At 36.9% G+C, this 22546-nt stretch overlaps 4 protein-coding genes across 4 annotated transcripts; 1 reads left to right on the forward strand and 3 right to left on the reverse strand.

Annotated features, from left to right (window-relative positions):
• Positions 1-209: 209 nt before the first annotated feature.
• On the reverse strand, positions 210-1421 carry LOC103059871 (olfactory receptor 6M1-like). The gene is made up of 2 exons (XM_007442921.3): positions 1335-1421; positions 210-1211 (listed from the first exon to the last, which is right to left on the reverse strand). The coding sequence occupies exon 2, from the start codon at positions 1155-1157 to the stop codon at positions 210-212; it is 948 nt and encodes a 315-aa protein (XP_007442983.1). The 5' UTR covers positions 1158-1211; positions 1335-1421.
• Positions 1422-8695: 7274 nt separating this feature from the next.
• Positions 8696-18088, forward strand: LOC103060109 (olfactory receptor 4D11-like). Its single transcript, XM_007442922.2, has 2 exons — positions 8696-9606; positions 17971-18088. The coding sequence occupies exons 1-2, from the start codon at positions 8696-8698 to the stop codon at positions 18086-18088; spliced, it is 1029 nt and encodes a 342-aa protein (XP_007442984.2).
• Positions 13012-13962, reverse strand: LOC103060343 (olfactory receptor 4D1-like). Its single transcript, XM_007442923.2, has one exon. The coding sequence runs from the start codon at positions 13960-13962 to the stop codon at positions 13012-13014; it is 951 nt and encodes a 316-aa protein (XP_007442985.2).
• Positions 18089-20526: 2438 nt separating the features above from the next.
• On the reverse strand, positions 20527-21477 carry LOC103060587 (olfactory receptor 4D1-like). The gene has a single exon (XM_007442924.1). It carries the CDS (start codon positions 21475-21477, stop codon positions 20527-20529), a length of 951 nt encoding a protein of 316 aa, XP_007442986.1.
• Between the last annotated feature and the right edge of the window lie 1069 nt (positions 21478-22546).

Raw genomic sequence — 22546 nt, forward strand, 5'->3', positions numbered from 1 at the left:
ACTCTGGGGCAGTGAAGAATTATGGAAAAATAGGCACTTTTGAATTACATGGAGTCTGCTTCTACGTAAACTTTATAGAATTGCAACCTTACATGCAATAGGTCATCGAAGGTGATCTTCAGAACCAAGTCTACTGTGTGCACCCCCTGAATGGCTTTCATTTGTTTTCCACTGTCATTACATGCAGTGCAAAGACCCATCCTCCCTTTTTAGAACTTGAGGTGAATTAGTGGAGATATTTTCTTCCTGATAAAATGTGCCAAGGCTTCTTTAACTTTCTTGTTTCTCAGGCTATAAATGAATGGGTTCAGTAGTGGGGTTATCACTGTATTCAGAATGCTGGCCGCTTTGTTAAGGTCCAGTGAGTAGCTTTTTTGTGGCTGAACATAAATGAAAATCGAACTTCCATAAAAGAGAGTCACCACAATTAGATGTGAAGCACACGTTGAAAATGCTTTCTGGCGCCCTTTGGCTGAGGGGATTCGAATGACTGTTGCGATGATAAAAATGTAGGAGATCCCTGTTACCAGTAATGACCCTAAAAGGAGCAAGGCTGAACTGACAAAACTAATTATCTTAATATTTCTTGTATCAGAGCAGGCCAACCTGAGTAGGGGATCAACATCACAAAAGAAATGGTTGATAGCATTAGGTCCACAGAATGGTAGCTGGCCTACCAAGATGGCTGGTGGGATCACAACAAAGTAGCCCCACATCCAAGAGGCAGCTAAGAGTTTGATGCAAAATGGTGTGTTCATGATAGCTGTATACCTCAGTGGATTGCAAATGGCAATATAACGGTCAAATGACATAACAGCCAAAAGGAAGAACTCTGTGGAACCTGCTGAGAAGTAGAAGTAAGCTTGCAGAATGCAATTTTGAGAGGTAATGGATTTTCTTTGATTCATGAGGTTGTCTAACATTTTGGGAATAACTGTGGTGGTGTAAAGGGTCTCTAAAAAAGATAAATTGGCAATAAAGATGTACATTGGACTATGAAGGCTGTGATCACACCATACCAAAGTAATAATGACAAAATTGCCCAGCAAAGCAACAGTGTAGGTGATGCAAACAGAAGAGAAGAATAGAGGTTCCAGTCTCTTATTTGCAGAGAATCCAAGAAGGATGAATTCTGTCACAATTGTCTGGTTCTTCATTATACTGTCAGCTGATGGAGTCCACCACAAATGGATTCTTCAACAGCGAAAGTTCTAGATAACATGAAGCACACATATTCATTCACTATGAGCCAGAGGACCACAAGAGATGCATATTGCTAGGCAATGAAATATATGGATCATAGACTAAATTTCTTTGAAGAAATGAATATTTACCTTTACAAACATCTTCATTAGACTTCCTTAGGCATCCTTCCAAACACAACTCATGCCCTCTTTTCTGTCTCTGTTGGATGGGCACTGTGTCTTTATTGATTAGGGGTGCCTGATGGAAATGAGGAAAGTTGCATCAGCTGAATTTCTGTTTTTAATGCAAATATTAAAGAAAGGAAAATATGATCTCTCTTAAAACCCACCATCTTATTTAAGATGTGTTTCAGAACAATAAATCTCATGCCTTAGTAACCTTATTGAGAAGAGAAAACTTTGTTTGATACACATTTTGAGAAGAAGTGAATTGATTTATATTTGGCAAATAAATATGGAATATTGATTAAATATAAATATCCCATATTTATTTGATTAATATAAATTATTTAGCAAATAAAAATAAAGCTAGTTTTGTGTAGTGGATAAGGCACTAGGCTAGAACCTAAGAAGACTGTGAGTTCCAGTCCTGTCTTAGGCATGAAGCCTTCAGCCAGTCACTCTTTCTCTCTCTCAGCTGTAGGAAGAAGACAATGGCAAGCCATTTCTGAAATCTTGCCAAGAAAACTGCAGGGACTATTCCAAGTAGTCATCAGGAGTCAACACTGACTTGAAGGCATGCATGCCTTCAAATTTTAAATGAATGAATGAATGAATGAATGAATGAATGAATGAATGAATGAATGAATGAATCCTTCTGTTAATGTATTTCTCAAACCTGCTGATAAAAGTAGTGGACAAAAACCTGCATATAAGGGGGAAATGTGCAGAAAAGCATGGACATTAGTGACAAAAATTCAACATTAAGAGAACAACCTACTTGTTATGGGGGGGGGGGGTGGAAATGATCCAAAAGTGTATACAAAATTGTTCATGAAAAATGTGTACAAAAATGTATACAAATTTGGATCCTTTATTTTGTTAAGTCCACAATATACATTAGTACTGTATAGACATCAGCAGAAAACTTAACATAAATAATTGTATGCTTTTTCACATATATATCTGGCATTTGAATATATGTATATGCATTTCACATTATCTTATTTTCAGATTCAAAGCTGACACTTTTTATTAAACATTCCAAATTACTGAGAATTTTGTGAGAAACATGTAATGGCTCTCCCTACTAAATAGACTTATCCATTGTTAAAATAATAACAGTTTTGTTAATAAACCCAATTTTCTGGTTTACATAATTAGCTGAACTATAAAGTAATCAATCATTGGCTGGATTATCTTAATACACTAGACTAAAAGTGCTTTGCTGCTCTGTGGTCTAGTGACATTGTGTGGGGAAGTTTAAGTTACAAGAAACTGAGTCACAAAATTAATTTTTGAAAATTGACAATATCACCAAAATCTCTCTCTCTCTCTCTTTCTCTTACACACATCATGCACACACAGACATATATTTAATGCACTTTGTTAAGCTGACATTTTTTCAATAGTCCAAATCTAAATCTTACAAATTTCAGCATATATCAACTAACGTTATTCTGCTTTTCTATGATGAAATATACCTTAAATACAGCTTCACTATATATTGACTATTCCCTGGATGCTCAGAAATGTTATAAGATTCTCAAGGAACATATAATGTTTCATGATGTACTTATGAAACATTATAGAGGAATTCATAATTTTTAAAATTGTGCTATGTTAAATTTCTTATTTGTAAAATTTGAAGATCAGTATTTACCAAGGTGTTCATGAAAATAATATAAATCCACGGTCCTAATTTTTTCCATAGTCAATAGTGAAATTGCTAAACTATATCTAAAAACTAAAAGAATAATAACTAAAAACTTAACAGAAGATCAACTAAGCATCAACTGATCCAACAGGTAATGTAAAGGAAAAGGGGGAAAAATCAGGGAAAAAAAAAGGAAATATTTTCTCCTTCCCTCAAGCGACTGACATAATATTTCGCAAAAACATCATTTAATAAAAAGTTAGTTAAAATAACAATGAACTCACATTGTCATTGCGGTTAATATGATAATCTCACATTCTTCATCTGTGTGGTCTCCTTTATGAGAGTTGCAGAAATTGGAAGGAGAGATGCAAACATCAGTCTCAAATAACTTTCTCACAACATATCTTAAGTTACTGTTTTTCAAACTTCTTTCATTTCACTTCTCTGCATGTTTCCACTATGAACACCACAGAGAGATGTTGGAATGCCTTGGAAAGTTGTGAAATATTTATTAGAATAATTGCAAAACTGCTAACCTAATGTGACTATACTCTTAATTATTTTTAATGATACACATTACATTCATATCTACTAGCTAAAATATATATGGGAAAAGTCCTTAACTGAATGATTCCCCTAAGAATAAATTAGGCCAGCTCTGCAAATATTCACACCAAGCCAAATCAAGACCTTGAAATGCATACAATAGCAAAGAAATAGAATATGGAATCCTTGGCTTTAAGATTTTGCACTACCCCTCCCATAAAATCCCAATCTTCTGATGAATTTCTGGTGCATCTTGGGCTGCTATTGCATGTGAATATTTACTGAATTTCTCCTATGATCATATCAATTATATTACATTGTGAAGATGCCTCAAAATCAATTAAAGAGAAACCTGCATCAAATTTGTGGGTCCTTCTTCAGGCAATTCATTTATGAAGTTTTGATGGAACAAAAATATATTCATGTTGACCAATGATATGCCTTTTGGGGGAACATAACTCCATAGTTGAACATTATATTATTATATTATATATATTATATTATAAATTTCATAGTTCGATCCCAGCCACCTGAGTTTTCTGAGATATCTTTCTCATGATCTTCAGTAACTTTGTTTTAGCACCAATCCTGTTATTACTTATCACATATTTCACAGAAAAAAAAAACTCCTATAGTTCTTGTCATCTTTAATGTCTTATTTTAATGCTTTAAATAATTGATAAACTGCTCGGAATCACTGGGACTCAGAATGTACATACATTTTGATGATGAGGAGGAGGAGGAGGAGGAGGAGGAATAATACCGATATAGCAATACAGAGATATATGTGACCTATGACAAAGCTGAGATAGGAGAGTAATAATTCCTTGTTTTGTTTTGTTTTGTTTTATTTTTAATCTCTGAACAGCTTTTGAAACCACCAATTATGGTATCCTTCTGGACCAAATGCGAGTAGTAAGAGTGGGAGGCATAATGTTACATAGATCTCCTTTCTCAGTGCCCAGTTGTAGTCAGTGTTGGTAGGAGGAGAGAGATCAATCCTGATGTTCATGATTTCTGAAGTGCCTCAGGTCTCAACATTTTCACCCTTCCTATTTAGCATCTACATGAGTTTACTATCTCAGGTCATCTATCAGTTCAAGCTCAGGTATCATCAGTATGCTGATATTATGCAGTTACACATCTCATCCACTGGCCAAAAAAGCAATTCTGTTAAAGTTACATCCCAGTGCAAGGAAGTTGTGAGAGTGGATGGGAAAGAATGGATTCAGTTTCAACCCTACCAAGTCTGAGTGGCAATGGGTGTTTGAGTCTCCTGGAAGTAGAGATCTTCCAACTCTGACCCCAAACAATATTACACGACACAGTTTGGGTCCAGTGCACAATCTAGGTGTCCTCCTGGACTCACAGCTCCTGTGTGAACAGCAGAAGGTAGCTGTGGCCAGGAATGCCTTCACAAAGGCTCATCTTGTGTGCAGTAGCATTTTTTTTCTGGACTTGAAGACCCTTCTTATGGTCACCCATGCCTTGGTCACCTTATGGTGGAGTATTGCGATGCAATCTCCATGGGGCTTCCTTAAAAACCATTCAGAAGCTGTAACTGTTATAGAATATAGCACCACAAGCAGTCACAGGTGGGCTTTGCCATGCCTATGTGACACTCATGTTCCATGAGCTCCACTGATTACAAGTTGTCTTCCAGATGTAATTCAAGGTGCTGTTTGTCATCTTTGCAGCCCTACATGATATAGGGCCTATTTATTGGAAAGCCTTTCTGTCTCCCACGGCTTTTGCCTGCCCTGTAAGTTCTGGCACAGTTGGCTTATTCCTGATCCCATCAATTAAACAATCATGTAATGGTACTGAGAAAGTAGCCACTCTCTGTCATGGCACCTGCACTCTGAATAGCATCCTCAGAGATCCACTTGGCCCTTACCTTACCAATCTTTAAAGCAGAATTAAAAACATTTTTCCCCATGCCTTGGATTAAGGTAATTAGGGGTCCTTTTTTCTGTTTTTACCTCCATGGGTGAGGGAGAGATGTAGTTCTTACTCTCTCAATTGATTTTTTTTTTTTTACTGGATTTATATTTTAAGTCAGCCAGAATCACTGGAGTGTCTAGAAATGTAATTAACACTAAATTAATTTCCCTTCTGTAAATTTTTGCATAATTTTGTGTTTTAGGATATCCCAGATTTTGAATTTTGTGATATTAATGCCCATAATGAAAAGAACCAATGCTGTACTACTAGAAATGGGGGGAAAATCTCAGTACTCTAACAGACTACATTTATGTATTTACTTATTTTTTATTTAATAAATGTATACACCATCTTTTTAATCTAAGTAACTGGGCAGGATATGGGGAGAGGCAGTCCCTCAGATAGTCAGACTTTTAGCTGTTTTGGCAGGGCAACCAGATTTACATTGCAAAAATCCAGATGATCACTAGATGGCAAAAAGAAGGTATAAAAATTTCTAATTCCTTTATCCCATCTGCTGGTTTTCTGGGTTTTTGCAGTCCAGATATTGTGAAGGTCCACAACAACACTTTAAATTATGCTTATATGAAATATACAGCTAGTGCTGAACTTTGAAAACAAGCATCATGTGATCCCTCCACTGTGGGACTGGTCAGCAAGCAACCTATATATTTTGCAGTTTCAGTTTCTGTACACTTATAATTGTAATTTCTGTTTACTTCCTGAGAGTATCCCATGTAAAGCACATTGCAGCAGTCAGCATGGATTAAAACCAAGAGGTGAATAGTTAATGCTAAATTTGATCAACTCTGGCAAAGTAGAAGTTGGTGCACTTTCCAAAGTTCTGCAAATATATTCTTCTTCATTGTCACTACCTTTTAATTCAGTGACAAGTGGGGGTGAAAAAGCACTCCTAAACTTAGGATCTCTTGTTTCTAGAGTAGAATCCACTCAAAAGGCTTCACCTCAAGTCTGAATCCAATTTGTTCCTTACTGAAAGTGCCACCAACTTATATCAAATTAATTTCTGCTTGTTCTCCCTTCATCCAGTCCATTATCAATATTCAAGCCATTGATTGCCTCCTTGGAGTTACATGGTAGGGAACAACAGAGCTGAGCATCACAGCATATAGACATCATCCCCCTCTGAAGCTCCAAATGACCTCCAGCAAAGTTTCAGATAGATATTAAAAAGCTGAGGGCTTGATACTACTCTGTTGACCCCCAACATCAGCCTGTCAAAAATCTTAATAAGCACAAAGGTCTTCTAAGGCTTCTTTCTAGCAACAAGCTTCTCAGGGAACAACTGTTACCACATTTTTCAGAGTTACATGTTTTGAGAGCTATTCTTAGAATATGCAGTTGGGTTGGGTGGGGGGAGAGAACAAGAGAGAGAGAGCAAAAACAACTAACTAGCATTTTATCATTTTTTTTCTATTTCATGATTTTTTTTTCCTGAAGTGCCAAAGCAGAAGCACTATTACTTGCTACGAGACCCAAGAGATTATGATGGTCTCCTGTTGAAACCCTCTCAGACTAGAGATCCAGAGACTAAATAAGAAGCTCTTGATGGGCAGTGTTTCCTCATAGAAAAGTGCAGTTATTTTGTGTGATCGCAGCAAGGACATGACTGCTTTCAATTGATGAAATTCTGCATGAAATTCAACCTCAGTCCTTCACCAGGTACCTGCAACACTTTTTAGAAAGTGTTTGTTATGCATGAACTTAATGGCCTCATGGTTGCTTCAGACATAGCAGGCAGAATCCAGTTTGAGCGAGGCATCCTGCAATCCTGGATCCTGCATTCATTTCTCCAACTGAAATGAAAAGGATTCATTGCTTTTTTAGCTGAACTGTTTCAGATGCATCACCAATACTTAAAATCTGATGAAAAGGGTGAATGCCACTAAAACGGCAGCATGATATGACAAGAGACAGGAGTTAAATCAGTTTTAAATCCTATTATTTTATCTGATGATCAGTGCAAAAAAAAAAAAAAGTCAATAGACAAATGAAACATTTACACACAAATGTAATACTCTACTAAAGAATAATACATTCTGGGGATGAACAATCCAGTTAGACTTTAATACAGACTAAATTTATTCTGAGTAAAGTACACTTTGTGGACTCTCTTTTACTGACAGATTTTTGGTTGCTGAATTAATTGCTCATGCTGTGTATTTTCAATGACTGACAGTTTTTTTTTTTTAGTATTATTATTTATTATTTTTGATGGACATAACCCAGTCTGAGTATGTTCAAATGCCCCATTTCCAATATCATTCCTGCTATGTAATAAACATTCTGATTTGGAATGATAATATTTGTTCAGTCATAGTTAACACAAATAAAAAGTTGGTCAGGAGATAGATAAGATGGATAAAGAGCTAATATTTTTAAAATACTTTTATCCTTCTCCCCTAATTTTACCAATTTTTAAAAAAATAAAATAATTTGTCCTTGATTAGTGCTTCGATGATTTTCCTTACAGTAATATAACTCAGTTTCTGTTGAAATGAAAACTCTTCCATTTACTTTTACATTTACTGAATAAACAATTCTCCTTCAAAAAGATGAATTAAAGAATGTATTTAAATCTTCATCATAAAGCAATAGTTAAAAATTGCAATAATACCTGTATCACATGTTTTAAATTCAGATGTCATAGAATGAGATATGAGAAAATAACCTAGTCAGAAAAGGTTTTATGCCTGGAAGAAATAACATTATGATTGTGAATGAGCAATATAATACTAGATATCTAGTCAAATGTAAATAATAATCATGCAAAATGATATGAATCCATGAATGTCATGCATGTGGTGGAGCATTATGATCTAAAGCAGTATCCAAAATTCGATTCAAATCAATTCCAATTATTATGTGATACAGTGACCTACTATACACTGCAGGTATTGTAAACAATAATGTATTTATTGTGGGGAATCTGTGTTTAACTGAATAAATTGAGGAGCATTAGATGTTGATCACACAATCTTACAATGAGAATTAAAAAGCGATCTTCCCAATTAGACATTTCTTCTTCAAAAGTCAGCCAGGAAAAATCTACTAATTAAAATAAAACTTATATAACCATTCATATGCAGACAATGCTAATCAACCAAACATTTAATTTCTAATATTTCTCTTCACCAGGTATTTATTGCAAGACCATTGAATGGAGGTGGAGAACAACACAGCTTGGGTTACAGAATTTGTGTTTGTGGGATTTGTAGGTTTCTCCCCAAATCCAAACTTTAAATACTTTTTCCTTATTGTCTTGCCACTAGTTTACATGACTACGTGTTTGGGGAATGTACTAATTATAATAACAGTAATATCAGACCATCATCTTCATGTGCCCATGTATTTCTTGTTAGCCACGCTGGCTTTTCTGGACATTAGTGAATCTTCCGTAACTGCTCCTAAATTGCTTCAAGTACTTTTCTCCAAGCAAAACACCATCTCTTTCTACGGATGCTTGACACAGATATTCTTTTTCCACTTCATTGGAGGGATGGTAACTTTTTTCCTAGTAGCGATGGCAGCTGATCGATTCCTAGCCATAACCAAGCCTTTGCAATATATAGTCATCATGAACAGGAATACATTCTTAGAACTCATTATGGCTGCTTCACTCTTTGGTTTTGTTCACTCCATAATCCAAGTGATATTGATACTACAATTACCATTCTGTGGTCCCAACTTATTAGAAAATTTCTACTGTGATGTTCCACAGGTGGTCAAATTGGCCTGTACAGATATCTACCAGGTTGAACTACTTATGGTTTTCAACAATGGCTTATTAACTACATTAGCATTCATTGCTTTACTCATTTCATATAGTGTCATCTTGTTCAAGATACGAAATCATGTCTCAGAAGGACAACACAAAGCTCTTTCAACATGTGCAGCTCAGGTCACAGTAGTCAGCCTACATTTCATCCCATGTATTTTCATTTACGCTCGCCCTTTTAAGAAAAGTAGAATAGATATGATTGTCTCCTTGCTCTACACAGTTGTCTCCCCAATGCTGAATCCCATCATTTATACATTAAGAAATAATGAGATGAAAGATGCTATTAGGAGGTTAATGCTGAAGTTTTTTTCAAAGAGGATCAAAAATGTAATCTAAATATAGGATGAGATTTTATAGGTTGGTTGTAATTGCCTATTATAACAACATATTGGGTGCACGTAAAAACAGCTGTGCTTGGAAAAGGGAGCTTAGATTGACTTTGGTAAAGTATTTGGGACGGTAGTGGCAAAGTGATTTGTTTTATTATGTCTCCCCTCCTTCTGTTGACCTCTTATCTCTTTTTGTTGACCTCTCTTGGCTTTTGCAGATGTTGTAGATTCTAAAAAGAATGTTGCCTCACAGTCAAATCAAATTTGGCCCCATTTGAAAAATAACCTCTCTCTTCTCCATTAGTTTGTGAAGAAGACTTAAGGGGATGCATTGTTTGAAACTTCACCACAATATAGAACCCATTATCAGCAGTTTGTTTCAGGTACAATGGAAAACAATGATGAGTCATTGTTAATGTTAATATCCCTATTTTATATAGTTACTAGACAACCTATGACCCATTGAGTCATCTTTTCAGAGTCATTATTTTAGTCTTGCACTAAGTTACCTAACCAGAGAATGACCAAGGGCAAAAAAGCAATGGGAGTGTGAGAGACCTGTGACTTGCAGCCAGCTTCCTTGTTTGTGGGAAGCTGGCAGAGAATGTTAGAAATCTTCCTTCCTTCCTTCCTTCCTTCCTTCCTTCCTTCCTTCCTTCCTTCCTTCCTTCCTTCCTTCCTTCCTTCCTTCCTTCCTTCCTTCCTTCCTTCACATAATATACTGTAGGCTTGTGCCATTTGCCCTCCCCTCACAACCCTCAGGAGAGCTCTGGTGAAGCCACCTCCTCCCCCTCCCCCTCCCCCTCCCCCTCTTCCTCCTCCTCCTCCTTCTCTTCAGCCGACCAGTGGCATCTTGTATCTGCTTAGGACACGGCTTGCCTGAATTTTGATACTGGACATATTTTTTTCTAAAGATAGGCTGAAGTGGAAAGGAGAGACTCCTGTGCCCTAGTCAAGTTGGAATGGAGTCTCTCCTTTCCACTTCAGGCTATCTTTAGAATATATATATATTCTAAATAATTGCCAGGAAACATACATAAACATATATATGTATGTATGTATGTATGTATGTATGTATGTATGTTTCCTGGCAATTATTAGTTATTACTTTTGCTATCACTAGAAACCTGAATTTTTTACCACTGAAATTGACTTCTCCCAGAGGGTAAAGTAGGGTTGGGCAGCAAACTGGATATTGAATTTAATGAGTTGAAGAAGGACTGAAGGTTATGTAGGAGATGAAGATAGAGATGGTAGGGCAAGATTGCACACCTTGACAGTGTCAGGGAAGGGAGATTGTGGTCCTTCCTTCCTTCCTATACTAACTTTCTTTCAGTCTTGCACTACAGTTTCCAATGTCTAAATTACAAGGGGCTCAGAAATAGTTTGAGGCTCCTATGCAATCCTGGGGGCATGTGTTACCTATGTGGATAAGTTTGGACTGGGAAAATGTACGAAGTTTGACACACTACTACTCTCACAACTATTCAAGGGTTACAGTAATACTTGGTACCAATATCGCTTACAAGAAGTCCCTTTTCTTTAGTTTGCTTGTTTCTGATTCTGTTTTTTTTTTAGCCATTAAATAGATATGTTCATCTATAAGAAACTCCAAGTTCAATAAAGATAGATAGACAGACAGACAGACAGACAGACAGATAGATATTTCATTACTCAGGACAATCCAATAATAATAATAATAATAATAATTATTATTATTATTATTATTATTATTGTTGTTGTTGTTGTTGTTGTTGTTGTTGTTGTTGTTGACACATCCTCAGTGTAGTCTCAGAACCACTGAGTGCTTTATGGTCTTTGTCCAAACATTTTTACCTGTCTTTATCTCCTTGCTTCTCTGCCCCCCCCCCCAACTCTGTTTTGATATATCAGTTATTGAATCTTCATTCATTAGTTTACTTGTTTCTCTATAAATCTAAATCCCCTCTTTTTCACCCCTTTTGGGTAAGGCTTACTTTTATTTCCTTGATTTATCTTACTAATTCAGTTATCCAAGAGTTATCCATTTGCCTTATCTGAGAAAATGTTTTATATACTGGATAAGGTGTTTTCTGAATGCAGTTCAATATGTACTATGGTTTTATTTGCCTTCTCCTGATACTTCTGAAAATCATAACTTATTTGTGAGTTCAGGTTTCATAGCTAAGGGAAATTATGAGCAAGCAGAAAACTAATAGTTACTAGAAATAGCTTTTTAAGGTCTACCTATAGCTGCTGCTAATAAATATTTTCCTAACAACATAAAAGGGCAATTCTCCTTGAATATTATATATAGATGGAATATACTCCAGCTTGGGCAAACCAAGGGTAGTTTTTGATAATTCTCTATAGATATGTTGACCTGAGACAATATGGACAGACATAACTCTCTGTTCTGATTAAAATACACTTCACTAATCACCAGTTGTGATTTAACTTTCTGGACCTATGCCATGCTATAAATGGCAACACAATAGAAACTGAACTGGATGGGGGAGGAGGAGAAATAAAAAAGGCTTTGATGCTTGATTAGGTAGAATACTTTCATGGGGAGAGAAAATATATATATATATAATTGAATGATGTCATCCTCAACCAAAATTGTTACTGTGACTTCATCACCATTGTGTGTAAGAATGTCAGACTGTCTTTATGAAGTGGACTATTATGGTCTCCTTGATTCTAGAGATTTCAAGGCTGTCATGGTGTCATTAGTCAACCCAACTGCAGTCTTGATGGATATCACTGATATCAATACTAGAGGACTGATTCTGTTGTGCAGGGGACTGAAAAGAGGTAGGACAGACAGTCAAATTCTACTTGCAAAGAATTACTAGGAGGCTTGAAAATCATTTAGAAGTGGTCAGAGCAAGTGATTTTAAATTCCAGGACCAAAGCACAAAACTTGTAGCCTGTAGGTAGTAAAATGGTTAAAATAAGCACAAGTACTTAGATTTCTTCCATCAGTTTACACTATACAGGATACAATGCATAGTCATAAAACATATCAAACACTTGCAAAATTGATGACAGAATGGTGACAAAAGCATTAAAAAAATGACGAGCAATACATTTTATCAATAAAGTTTGAAAATAGATACACAGAACACAAAGAACAACAATATCTTACAGGGGAAAAAAAAGAACAGAGCCAATATATGTGTCTTGCTCAGGGCTATATACTCTTGAAGCAAATCATATGTGTGTTCTGAGTTCTGGAATAACTCAGAATAAGTTAGTCATTTGTGCAGAAATAAAGCAAAATGTGGTCAGAAACTGTTCACATTCTGCTCCTTACATGTTCTAATTTAAAGAGCTCTGCCACAAAGTGGGGGCCTGATGTTTCAATTATCCTGCATGTCTCTCTCAAATAGAATGTGGTGCTTCTGTCGTTTTAGAAAGACAGCATTTCCTCATGAGCTTCTTAATGGTGAGTTTCATCTCCTTATTCCGAAGAGTGAAGATCATGGAATTCAGCATTGGTGTCAAAACAGTATAGAGGACTGAAGCAATCTTGTCTGCTGGAAATATCTTGAAAGGGCGGTCATAAATGACCATCCCTGGAACAAAAATTAAACTCATAACTGTGACTTGGGCAGCACAGGTAGAAAGAGCCTTGTGCTTCCCTTCAGTGATGTGCCTCCGAATCTTTACTAAGATGGCGGTATATGACACCAGCAAAGTAAAGAAGATCAATGTCAGGAGAAGCCCACTATTACAAACCATCAGAAGTTCGGTTGTGTAAGTATCAGCACATGCCAGCTTGATGAGCTGAGGAATGTCACAGTAGAAATTGTCCAAAATGTTGGATTTGCAGAAGGGGAGCTGAAGGAGAATTCCAATCTGGATAATGGAGTGAGCAAAGCCACTCAGCCATGCTCCTACTACCAATCCTATGCAAATTCCTTTCTTCATGATAATTAAATATTGCAGTGGCTTGTAAATAGCAATATATCTGTCCACGGCCATTGCAACAAGCAAGAATGCCAATGTGCCCCCTGTTAAATGAAAGAAGAAAATCTGTGCAATGCACCAGTTGTAGGAAATGGTTTGAGTATGGGAGAAGAGGTCCCACAACATTTTGAGTGATGTGACAGATGATTCACTGATATCTACAACAGCCAAGTTAGCAAGCAGGAAATACATGGGGGTATGTAGAACAGGTGTGAGGAACACCGTGATTATGATGGTGAGATTTCCAAGCCAAGTTGTGCTATAGATGGCAAAGAAAAGGAGGAAAAGAAGGGACTGAACTCTAGGATCCTGAGAGAAGCCGAGGAGAATAAACTCTACTACTGCTGTCTTGTTGTTCTCCATTTAAAATCCTGTTAATGGGTTTAGGTAGATATATTCCCCCTATAATAATTGAGAAACATGTACATTATGTCACTAAAATGTTCCCAGAACAATTCACCAATAATGTCTACTACAATATATATTACACGTTAATTTTTTTTTCTGAAATCAAGTCAAATGCTATCAAATTTCTTTTTGCACTTTTCAAGTTATAGAAATCATACTTCTAAATCATGTACTAATGATTTATATGTAAGAGACCATAGACAAAACATATAATTTCAGTTTCTAGAAGATAATCATCTGCCTTTAATGTAATTTACATGTATTTATGTATTTTTTTTAATTTTGAAAATCTATTTATTTACAGGACTTTCAGGCCACTTTAATCTAAACGTCTACGGGAAGTATACAGTACTACTTCCCAAATCTGTAACTTGAGTTAGAAATAGACAGGTTAGATACCTTATATTCTATTAAATAATACAATAAAAATAAAAACTAAAAACCATAAATCAGATATACCTTATACTACGTAGTCTGAATTCATCTTGACCTTATTAAAATCCTTAAAGGAAATATTCAGTAGAAGCCCTTTCATACCTATAGGAGAATGATTAAAGCAGCTATTCCACATATTTTATTTTATTTAAAATAAATATTTTAAAATATTTATAATTTACATCTAGAAAATATTCTATTCATCTAAAAGGAGCAGATAGCATACAACTGTTGATATGAATAATGAAGCACAATGTCAGCCATCCAAAAACCTTTGCCCAAAATTTCATTGAGCATCTCTTACTTTCACAAACAGGTAGAAATGAATATTGAAAATTAGTAAGAGAAAAGAAAAATCAGTTGTCCTTGTTCCAACTTTAATAAGCAGATCTATTGTTAAAGTTAAGAATATACTACCCTGAGATTTGCCACTATCTTCTTTATTTTCTTTGAATAGACAGACGTTTAGTGATACTTCCTCTCAATCCTTAGAAATGTTACCAGACAAAACATACAATCTTTGGAATCAGAATTAAGCTCATTGTAACATTAACAAAAAAAAGTAGCAAAGGACTCACATCCAAAGGGAGCTCTGGAATCGCACTCAGAATAATTTCTATTCCTATATCTGCCAATCATCAAGAGGCTATGAGTAAACCTATAAAATATTAATTCAGTGACTAGGAAAACAAAACACAAGAGAAGTCGTTAAAACATGGGTAGGTAGACAGATAGAAATATGCTTGATATTCCTATACCAGTCTCATTAGAGAGAATATTCTTGTGGAAATAGTCACAAGCTTCATAGCTGATATATGCAAGCCCTCATATAGTCATGTATCACATCTGACCATAACAGGGACCTCAACCTAATCAGTTGCTGGATTCAAGAAGCGGTGTTGCACAGTTATGGTGTGATGCAGCCTTGCTGGGCAGGGTTCTGACAGTAGGGAGCTCTGTAGGGCTGTTCCTGAGTACTTAATGTCCAAATGAATTCATCATAGGAGAGGAGATCCCTCAGGTACAATGTGGTTAAAATGTTAAATTAGGGCAGGAAAGCAGTTGGCAACTAGCAAAGACATTTGCATCGTCTGATTTCAGTACAGTACACAGGTTAGAAATGAATTGGAAGCCCCTTTTCTTGGATTATTTTGATTTGATCAAATTAAGTGTCATTCCTCCTATTCCTTGAAATTCTTTGACTCCTATCCAAATGACGATGATGATGATGATGATGATGATGATGATGATGGTGATGATGGTGATGATGATGATGATGATGATGATGATGATGGTGATGATGATGATGATGATAGTAATAATAATAATAATAATAATAATAATAATAATAATAATGGCATCTTTACTTGGAATAGGAATGATTCCTCTAACACCATCAAACAACAACATCTGCCTATCCCAGGTCTTTGGGAAGGACTCAGTAGGTGGATAAAAATGCCAAATCCACTCTAAACACCTGGCTGACTCTGCGGCCAACTGTAATAATAAACTTTTCTTTGACAAGAACATGATGCTTAGTCTAGAAGCCTCTGGACAACGTAGTCCCCCCCCCCCCCATACAGGCTATTGTAATTGCAGAAACATTTGAGAAAATAAACCTCATAGCACATTGTTTTCTGCATTACAGCCATAAGTCTCTCTCAGGGGAGAAGAATATACTGTTCACAGGGTGTAGGAGAAAGCACAGCTTGCTTCAGGACCATACAGACAATGAAGGCAGGAGAGGTAGGTACAGGAAATCCCACACTTCCCCTTAACCCAGTCTTTGCAAATCTGATGGCATTGGGCCACGTTTGGGTCATGGTGAAGGAGCAGCATGGAAAGACTGAAGGATCTAGTAAGGCATGAGCTGACATTACTGCTGCTGCTACTACATTACCTCCTCTTCCTTCTCTACAGTGACCTCCAATCACCTGTTATTTCAGCAGCAACAGCAACAGCAGGAACAGTATTGCCACTCCTGCTCCCCTTCCCTTCCTTTTCTGATAAACTGGATCCAACAGATTGGATGGGGTCAGACCATGTGATGGAAGCAGAGCCCTTGCAGGCACTGCAGCTTCCCCAGAACTCATTGCTAGTCACCTTCTTCTTCTTGCCTTCAGCTCTCATGAAACCGAATAAGTGGCATGGTAGAGAAGAACTGGACATGTGACTTGCCTTCTTTTTCTCCTGCTTGGCTTTAAATGTTGCAGCCTGGTATGCCTAAACATCTGAACTTTCTTCAATAGATCTCTGAGACTCAGCTACATATCTCCATCCTGTACTGGATCAGATATGCTGTAGAAGTCTTGATTTGGTGTCTGGAGATTGGGAAGCATTGAATGGGAAGAAACAAGTGGATATTCATTCCTTGGAAGTTGGAGCTCCTACTTATCCAGGAACCATCTGCTTCCCTATTAGCTTTGGTGGTGATTCTGGATGGGATAGCACTCTCCCTGGAGGAATAGGCATGTGACTTGAGGATTCTTCTAGATCAGTGCTTCCCAAAATTTTCTATCCCCCACACCCCTAGGGGATGTTTAATTAATGTCCACACCCCCTACAAAAGTCATATCACATTTGAAGATGAAGAAGTCCCATTTCTAATGCAGGTGAACAAATTGAACTTAAAAAAACAAACTTGTAACTCAGTGCATAAAATTGTTACACCCCCTGAAATTTCATCTCACACCCTCTGGGTGTATCAGCACCGCTGTTTGGGAAACCCTGTTCTAGTTTATAGTACTGCCGTCTGCCTCCAAGTCACATACCTCCTCCTACTCAACAGGTGGAGGCTATGTCTAGAAAAGCCTTTGCTTACTTTTGGTTGATTTCTACTTGTGCTCTTTCCTGGAGTAGGAAACCCTGGCAACAATAACTGATGCCTTAATCTCCCCTTCAATAAACTGCTGCAGTCTGTCTTTTCATCAGTTTAGTTATTAATATCAACATTGGTTCTCGAAGTTAGCACTCCTCCATGGAGAACACATCTGCACATTTTAAATCCTAAGGGTCACAATTGGTACTTTAGCCATAATTGTTCAACTGCACTATTCATCATAGTCACCATCTTCAAATCCAGTTGCTGGTGAAGGTCAACAGCGCTCACAGACTGCTCTTTCTGCAGGAGTACAATCCCATCCAGAACATACTTCAACTTATTACAGAATCTACATTTTTTTTTGTTTTTTTTTACTAACAGGATGTCTGCCATGTATAGATTTAATTAAAGCCTGTTTTCCCTCATCCAATCCATTAATGAGATAACAATGTCTCCAAGGCTTCTGATTGCTTTCTTGAAGTTAGAAAGTAGTGAGAATAGAGCTGGGTGTCATCAATGTACTGTCAATCTCTGTTCTCCCAACAGTTTCAAGTAGATGGTAAACAGCACAGGAGACAAGACAGAACCCTGTGGCTCACCCTAGGTTAATCACTTTGGTGTCAAACAGTGGTTCCCCATGACCTACTTATGGAAGGACATAAACCTAAGGCACAACCCTGCCAGAAAACTGGTTGAACAATTGCCAGATCACTCAGAAGGATACTATTGTCAATTGATCTGAAAGGTGAAGGAAATCTGACAGTACTATCAGGATCACACTCCCCCCATCTAGGTCTGACATTGGCCTCCACCAACATGATCTAAACGGTCTCAGTATCACATCTAGCTGAAATACTGATTGAAGTGGGTCAAGAAAATTAGCTTCATCCAGATTCAAGTGGAGCTGTGAGACTAACACATTCTAAATTTTACCCCATAATGAAATATTTGAGATATCACAGACCATCTCCATCAGGTTAATGACAAGACATTGCTTAAAGAAAGGTGGTCATTCTTGATATTTTGCCCAAAGACATGATGTTACCCATATGCTCATTTACAATACACGCATGTATGTACATTATGAATATGCATATTAAATTTGATATAAGATCTTGTGATGTTGGGTACTCAAAAAAAAAAAGTTGATGCAAAAAATATCTGAAAGATCTGAAATCCTACTTGTAAACAATTAATAGGAGCTTTGAAAATCATGTAGAAGTTGTCTGAGCAATTTGTTCTAAATTCCCAGAGAATTTAATTCTAAATTCCCAGAGAAATTAATTCTAAATTCCCAGAGAAAAAGCAAAACTATAAGTAGAGATGCTTCTGACAGGTCATGTTGGATTCCAACTAAAGTTTATGAACTGACTTCTTAAACATCACAGACACAATTGCCAGAAGGAGAACATCAAGATGGCACTTGGGGTGTAAGAATGTCAGTCTGTCCTTATGAAAGGGATTAGCATGTTCTCCTTGACTCTAGCAACTTGAAGGATGTCATGGTGGATTCTATAGCCTGTTTGAATTTAAGCACTGTGTTCCTCAAGAGAAGGTTTTTTTAAAAGAAAGGGGTTGGTGGGGAAGTAGGATGGGTCTGGCTGAATCACAATAGCATTTTTTCAACACATTCTCATTTAAAGAATAAAGGAAGGAAACAAAAATTCCTGAGGAGGATGGTTTACAGCCCCTCCTACTTTAGCAACTATCTCAGTAACTGACTGTTTCCAAATATGATGGTAATATGTTAGTAAATGCTGGTAAAAAAGTCATTTTATACCTATGTGCAGAGTTACATCCAAATTTCTGTGCCTCACAACAATGCATGCTGGAGTGAAATTAACACTAGTGTTTCTCCATGAGACAACTTTATCTAAATGACGACAGCAACCAGCAAACTTCACAGTGTCTCTCTCTCTCTGTGTATGTGTATGTGTCATATGTTCACTTAGTGACAATTTCATTTAAAGATCATTTCGCTGGAATGCATTGTGGTCGCTAAAGGAGGAGAGACTGTATTGGATTTAGCAGTCATGCAATTAACTGATATAGTAGTTAATATACCATGACTAATGAAGATGATGTTATTGATAGGATAATGACCTTTTTCAGAAATAAATGTTTTTAAACTATCTGTTTATGAACTAAGGTGTACAACCGTTGGTCCAGATTTTTACATATTGTCTCTCCACCTAATGTCTTACATTTGGAGAGTGGAGTCTCCCTATCTTACTCAAAGGCCAAACATGATCTTGCTTGTATCACTTTGTGCTAGTTAGTATCCAATGGGTACTGTGTAAAACATATGTAACAGTTGCACAATTGATGTCACAGTGGTGACATATATATATATATATATATATATATATATACACACACACACACACACACACACACACATACAAACACACACACACACACACAGTGGTACCTCGGGTTACGAACGCCTCTGTTAACGAACTTTTCGGGTTACGACCAGCTCCGGCCGCAAAAATTTACCTCGGTTTGCGAACTCCGCCTCGGGGTACGAACAGGATACGTGGCCATTTTCCCTCCCGTGACACGTGGTCCGTGGCCATTTTTCCACCCCTGACACGTGGTCCGCGGCCATTTTCTGCCCCTGACACGTGGTCTGAGGCCATTTTCCACCCCTGACACATGGTCGTAGGGAGGGGGACTCTCCCTCCAAGCAATAGTTGCCTCCCTGTCCTCCACGCCAGAACGGATTAACGGTAATTACATTGAACCTTATGGGGAAATTTGCTTCTGGGTGCAACCAATTCGGGGTGTGACCAGAGTCACGGAACAAATTAAGTTCGTAAACTGAGGTTCCACTGTATGTGTGCGTGTGTATGTGTGTGTGTGTGTATGTGTGTGTGTGTGTGTATGTGTATGTGTGTGTGTGTGTGTGTGTGTGTGTGTATATATATATATATATATATATATATAAACATATCTGAAGAGCAATACATTTTATCAATAAACTTTGAAAATAGATACAGAAAACAAAGAGCAACAATGTCTTACAGGGGGGAAAAAACACATACAGTCAATATATGTGGCTTGCTCAGGGCTACATCCTCTTGAAGCAAAGAATATGTGTCTTCTGAGTTCTTGAACTTGCCTAATACATTAGTAATTTCTTCAGAAATATAGGAAAATGTGGTCAGCAAGTGTTCACATTCTGCTCCTTACATGTTCTAATTTAAAGAGCTCTGCCACAAAGTGGAGGACTGATGTTTCAATTATCCTACATGTCTCTCTCAGATAGAATGTGGTGCTTCTGTCATTTTAGAAAGACAGCATTTTTTCATGAGTTTCTTAATGGTGAGTTTCATCTCCTTATTCCGAAGAGTGAAGATCATGGAATTCAGCATTGGTGTCAAAAGAGTATAGAGAACTGAAGCAATCTTGTCTGCAGGAAACACCTTGAAAGGGCGGTCATAAATGAACATCCCTGGAACAAAATTTAAACTCATAACTATGACCTGGGCAGCACAGGTGGAAAGAGCCTTGTGCTTGCCTTCAGTGATGTGCCTCCGAATCTTTACTAAGATGGTAGTATATGACACCAGCAAAGTAAAGAAGATCAATGTCAGGAGAAGCCCACTATTGCCAACCATCAGAAGTTCGGTTGTGTAAGTATCAGCACATGCCAGCTTGATGAGCTGAGGGACGTCACAGTAGAAATTGTCCAAAATGTTGGATTTGCAGAAGGGGAGCTGAAGGAGAATTCCAATCTGGATAATGGAGTGAGCAAAGCCACCCAGCCATGCTCCTACTACCAATCCTATGCAAATTCCTTTCTTCATAATAATTAAATATTGCAGTGGCTTGTAAATAGCAATATATCTGTCCACGGCCATTGCAACAAGCAAGAAGACCACTGTGCCCCCTGTTAAATGAAAGAAGAAAATCTGTGTAATGCACCAGTTGTAGGAGATGGTTTGAGTGTGGGAGAAGAGGTTCCACAACATTTTGAGTGATGTGACAGATGATTCACTGATATCTACGACAGCCAAGTTAGCAAGCAGGAAGTACATGGGGGTATGTAGAACAGGTGTGAGGAACACTGTGATTATGATGGTGAGATTTCCAAGCCAAGTTGTGCTATAGATGGCAAAGAAAAGGAGGAAAAGAAGGGACTGAACTCTAGGATCCTGAGAGAAGCCGAGGAGAATAAACTCTACTACTGCTGTCTTATTGTTCTCCATTTAAAATCCTGTTAATGGGTTTAGGTAGATATATTCCCCCTGTCATAACTGAGAAACATGTAAGTTATGTCACTAAATGGTTCCCAAAACAATTCACCACTAATGTCTACTACAATACATATTACACGTAATTTTTTTCCCCTGAAATCAAGTCAAATGCTATCAAATTTCTTTACTTTGCACTTTTCAAGTTATAGAAATCATACTTCTAAATCATGTACTAATGATTTATATGCAAGAGACCATAGACAACACATATCATTTCAATTTCTAGAAGATAATCATCTGCCTTTAATGTAATTACATGTATTTATGTATTTTTTTAAATTTTGAAAATCTATTTATTTACAGGACTTTCAGGCCACTTTAATCTAAATGTCTACAGAAAGTATACGGTACTACTTCCCAAATCTGTAAGTTGAGTGAAAAACAGACGAGAAATAGACAGGTTACATATCTTATATTCTATTAAATAATACAATAAAAATAAAAAATAAAAACCATAAATCAGATATACCTTATACTACGTGGTCTGAATTCATCTTGACCTTATTAAAATCCTTAAAGGAAATGTTCAGTAGAAGCCCTTTCATACCTATAGGAGAATGATTGAAGCAGCTATAATTTCACCATGTTATCCATTCCACATATTTATTTTATTTAAAATAAATATTTTAAAATATTTATATTTTACATCTAGAAAATATTCTATTCACCTAAAAGGAGCAGATAGCACACAACTGTTGATATGAATAATGAAGCACAATGTCAGCCATCCCAAAACCTTTGCCCAAAATTTCATTGAGCATCTCTTACTTTCACAAACAGGTAGAAATGAATATTGAAAATTAGTAAGAGAAAAGAAAAATCAGTTGTCCTTGTTCCAACTTTAATAAGCAGATCTATTGTTAAAGTTAAGAATATACTACCCTGAGATTTGCCACTATCTTCTTTATTTTCTTTGAATAGACAGACGTTTAGTGATACTTCCTCTCAATCCTTAGAAATGTTACCAGACAAAACATACAATCTTTGGAATCAGAATTAAGCTCATTGTAACATTAACAAA

The sequence above is a fragment of the Python bivittatus genome, unplaced genomic scaffold (assembly GCF_059951505.1).
Source record: "Python bivittatus isolate LINGU-HERP-01145 unplaced genomic scaffold, Pbiv_v1 ctg000470_np1212, whole genome shotgun sequence".
Lineage (NCBI taxonomy): Eukaryota > Metazoa > Chordata > Lepidosauria > Squamata > Pythonidae > Python > Python bivittatus.

Bases quoted from the DNA above. Each gene is read 5' to 3' on its own strand.
- LOC103060587 (XM_007442924.1), bottom strand. From the start codon at position 21,477: ATGGAGAACAATAAGACAGCAGTAGTAGAGTTTATTCTCCTCGGCTTC.
- LOC103059871 (XM_007442921.3), bottom strand. From the start codon at position 1,157: ATGAAGAACCAGACAATTGTGACAGAATTCATCCTTCTTGGATTCTCT.
- LOC103060343 (XM_007442923.2), bottom strand. From the start codon at position 13,962: ATGGAGAACAACAAGACAGCAGTAGTAGAGTTTATTCTCCTCGGCTTC.
- LOC103060109 (XM_007442922.2), top strand. From the start codon at position 8,696: ATGGAGGTGGAGAACAACACAGCTTGGGTTACAGAATTTGTGTTTGTG. The intron at 9,607-17,970 runs GTTAATGCTGAA...AACAATTGCCAG, and splicing joins ATGAAAGATGCTATTAGGAG to ATCACTCAGAAGGATACTAT.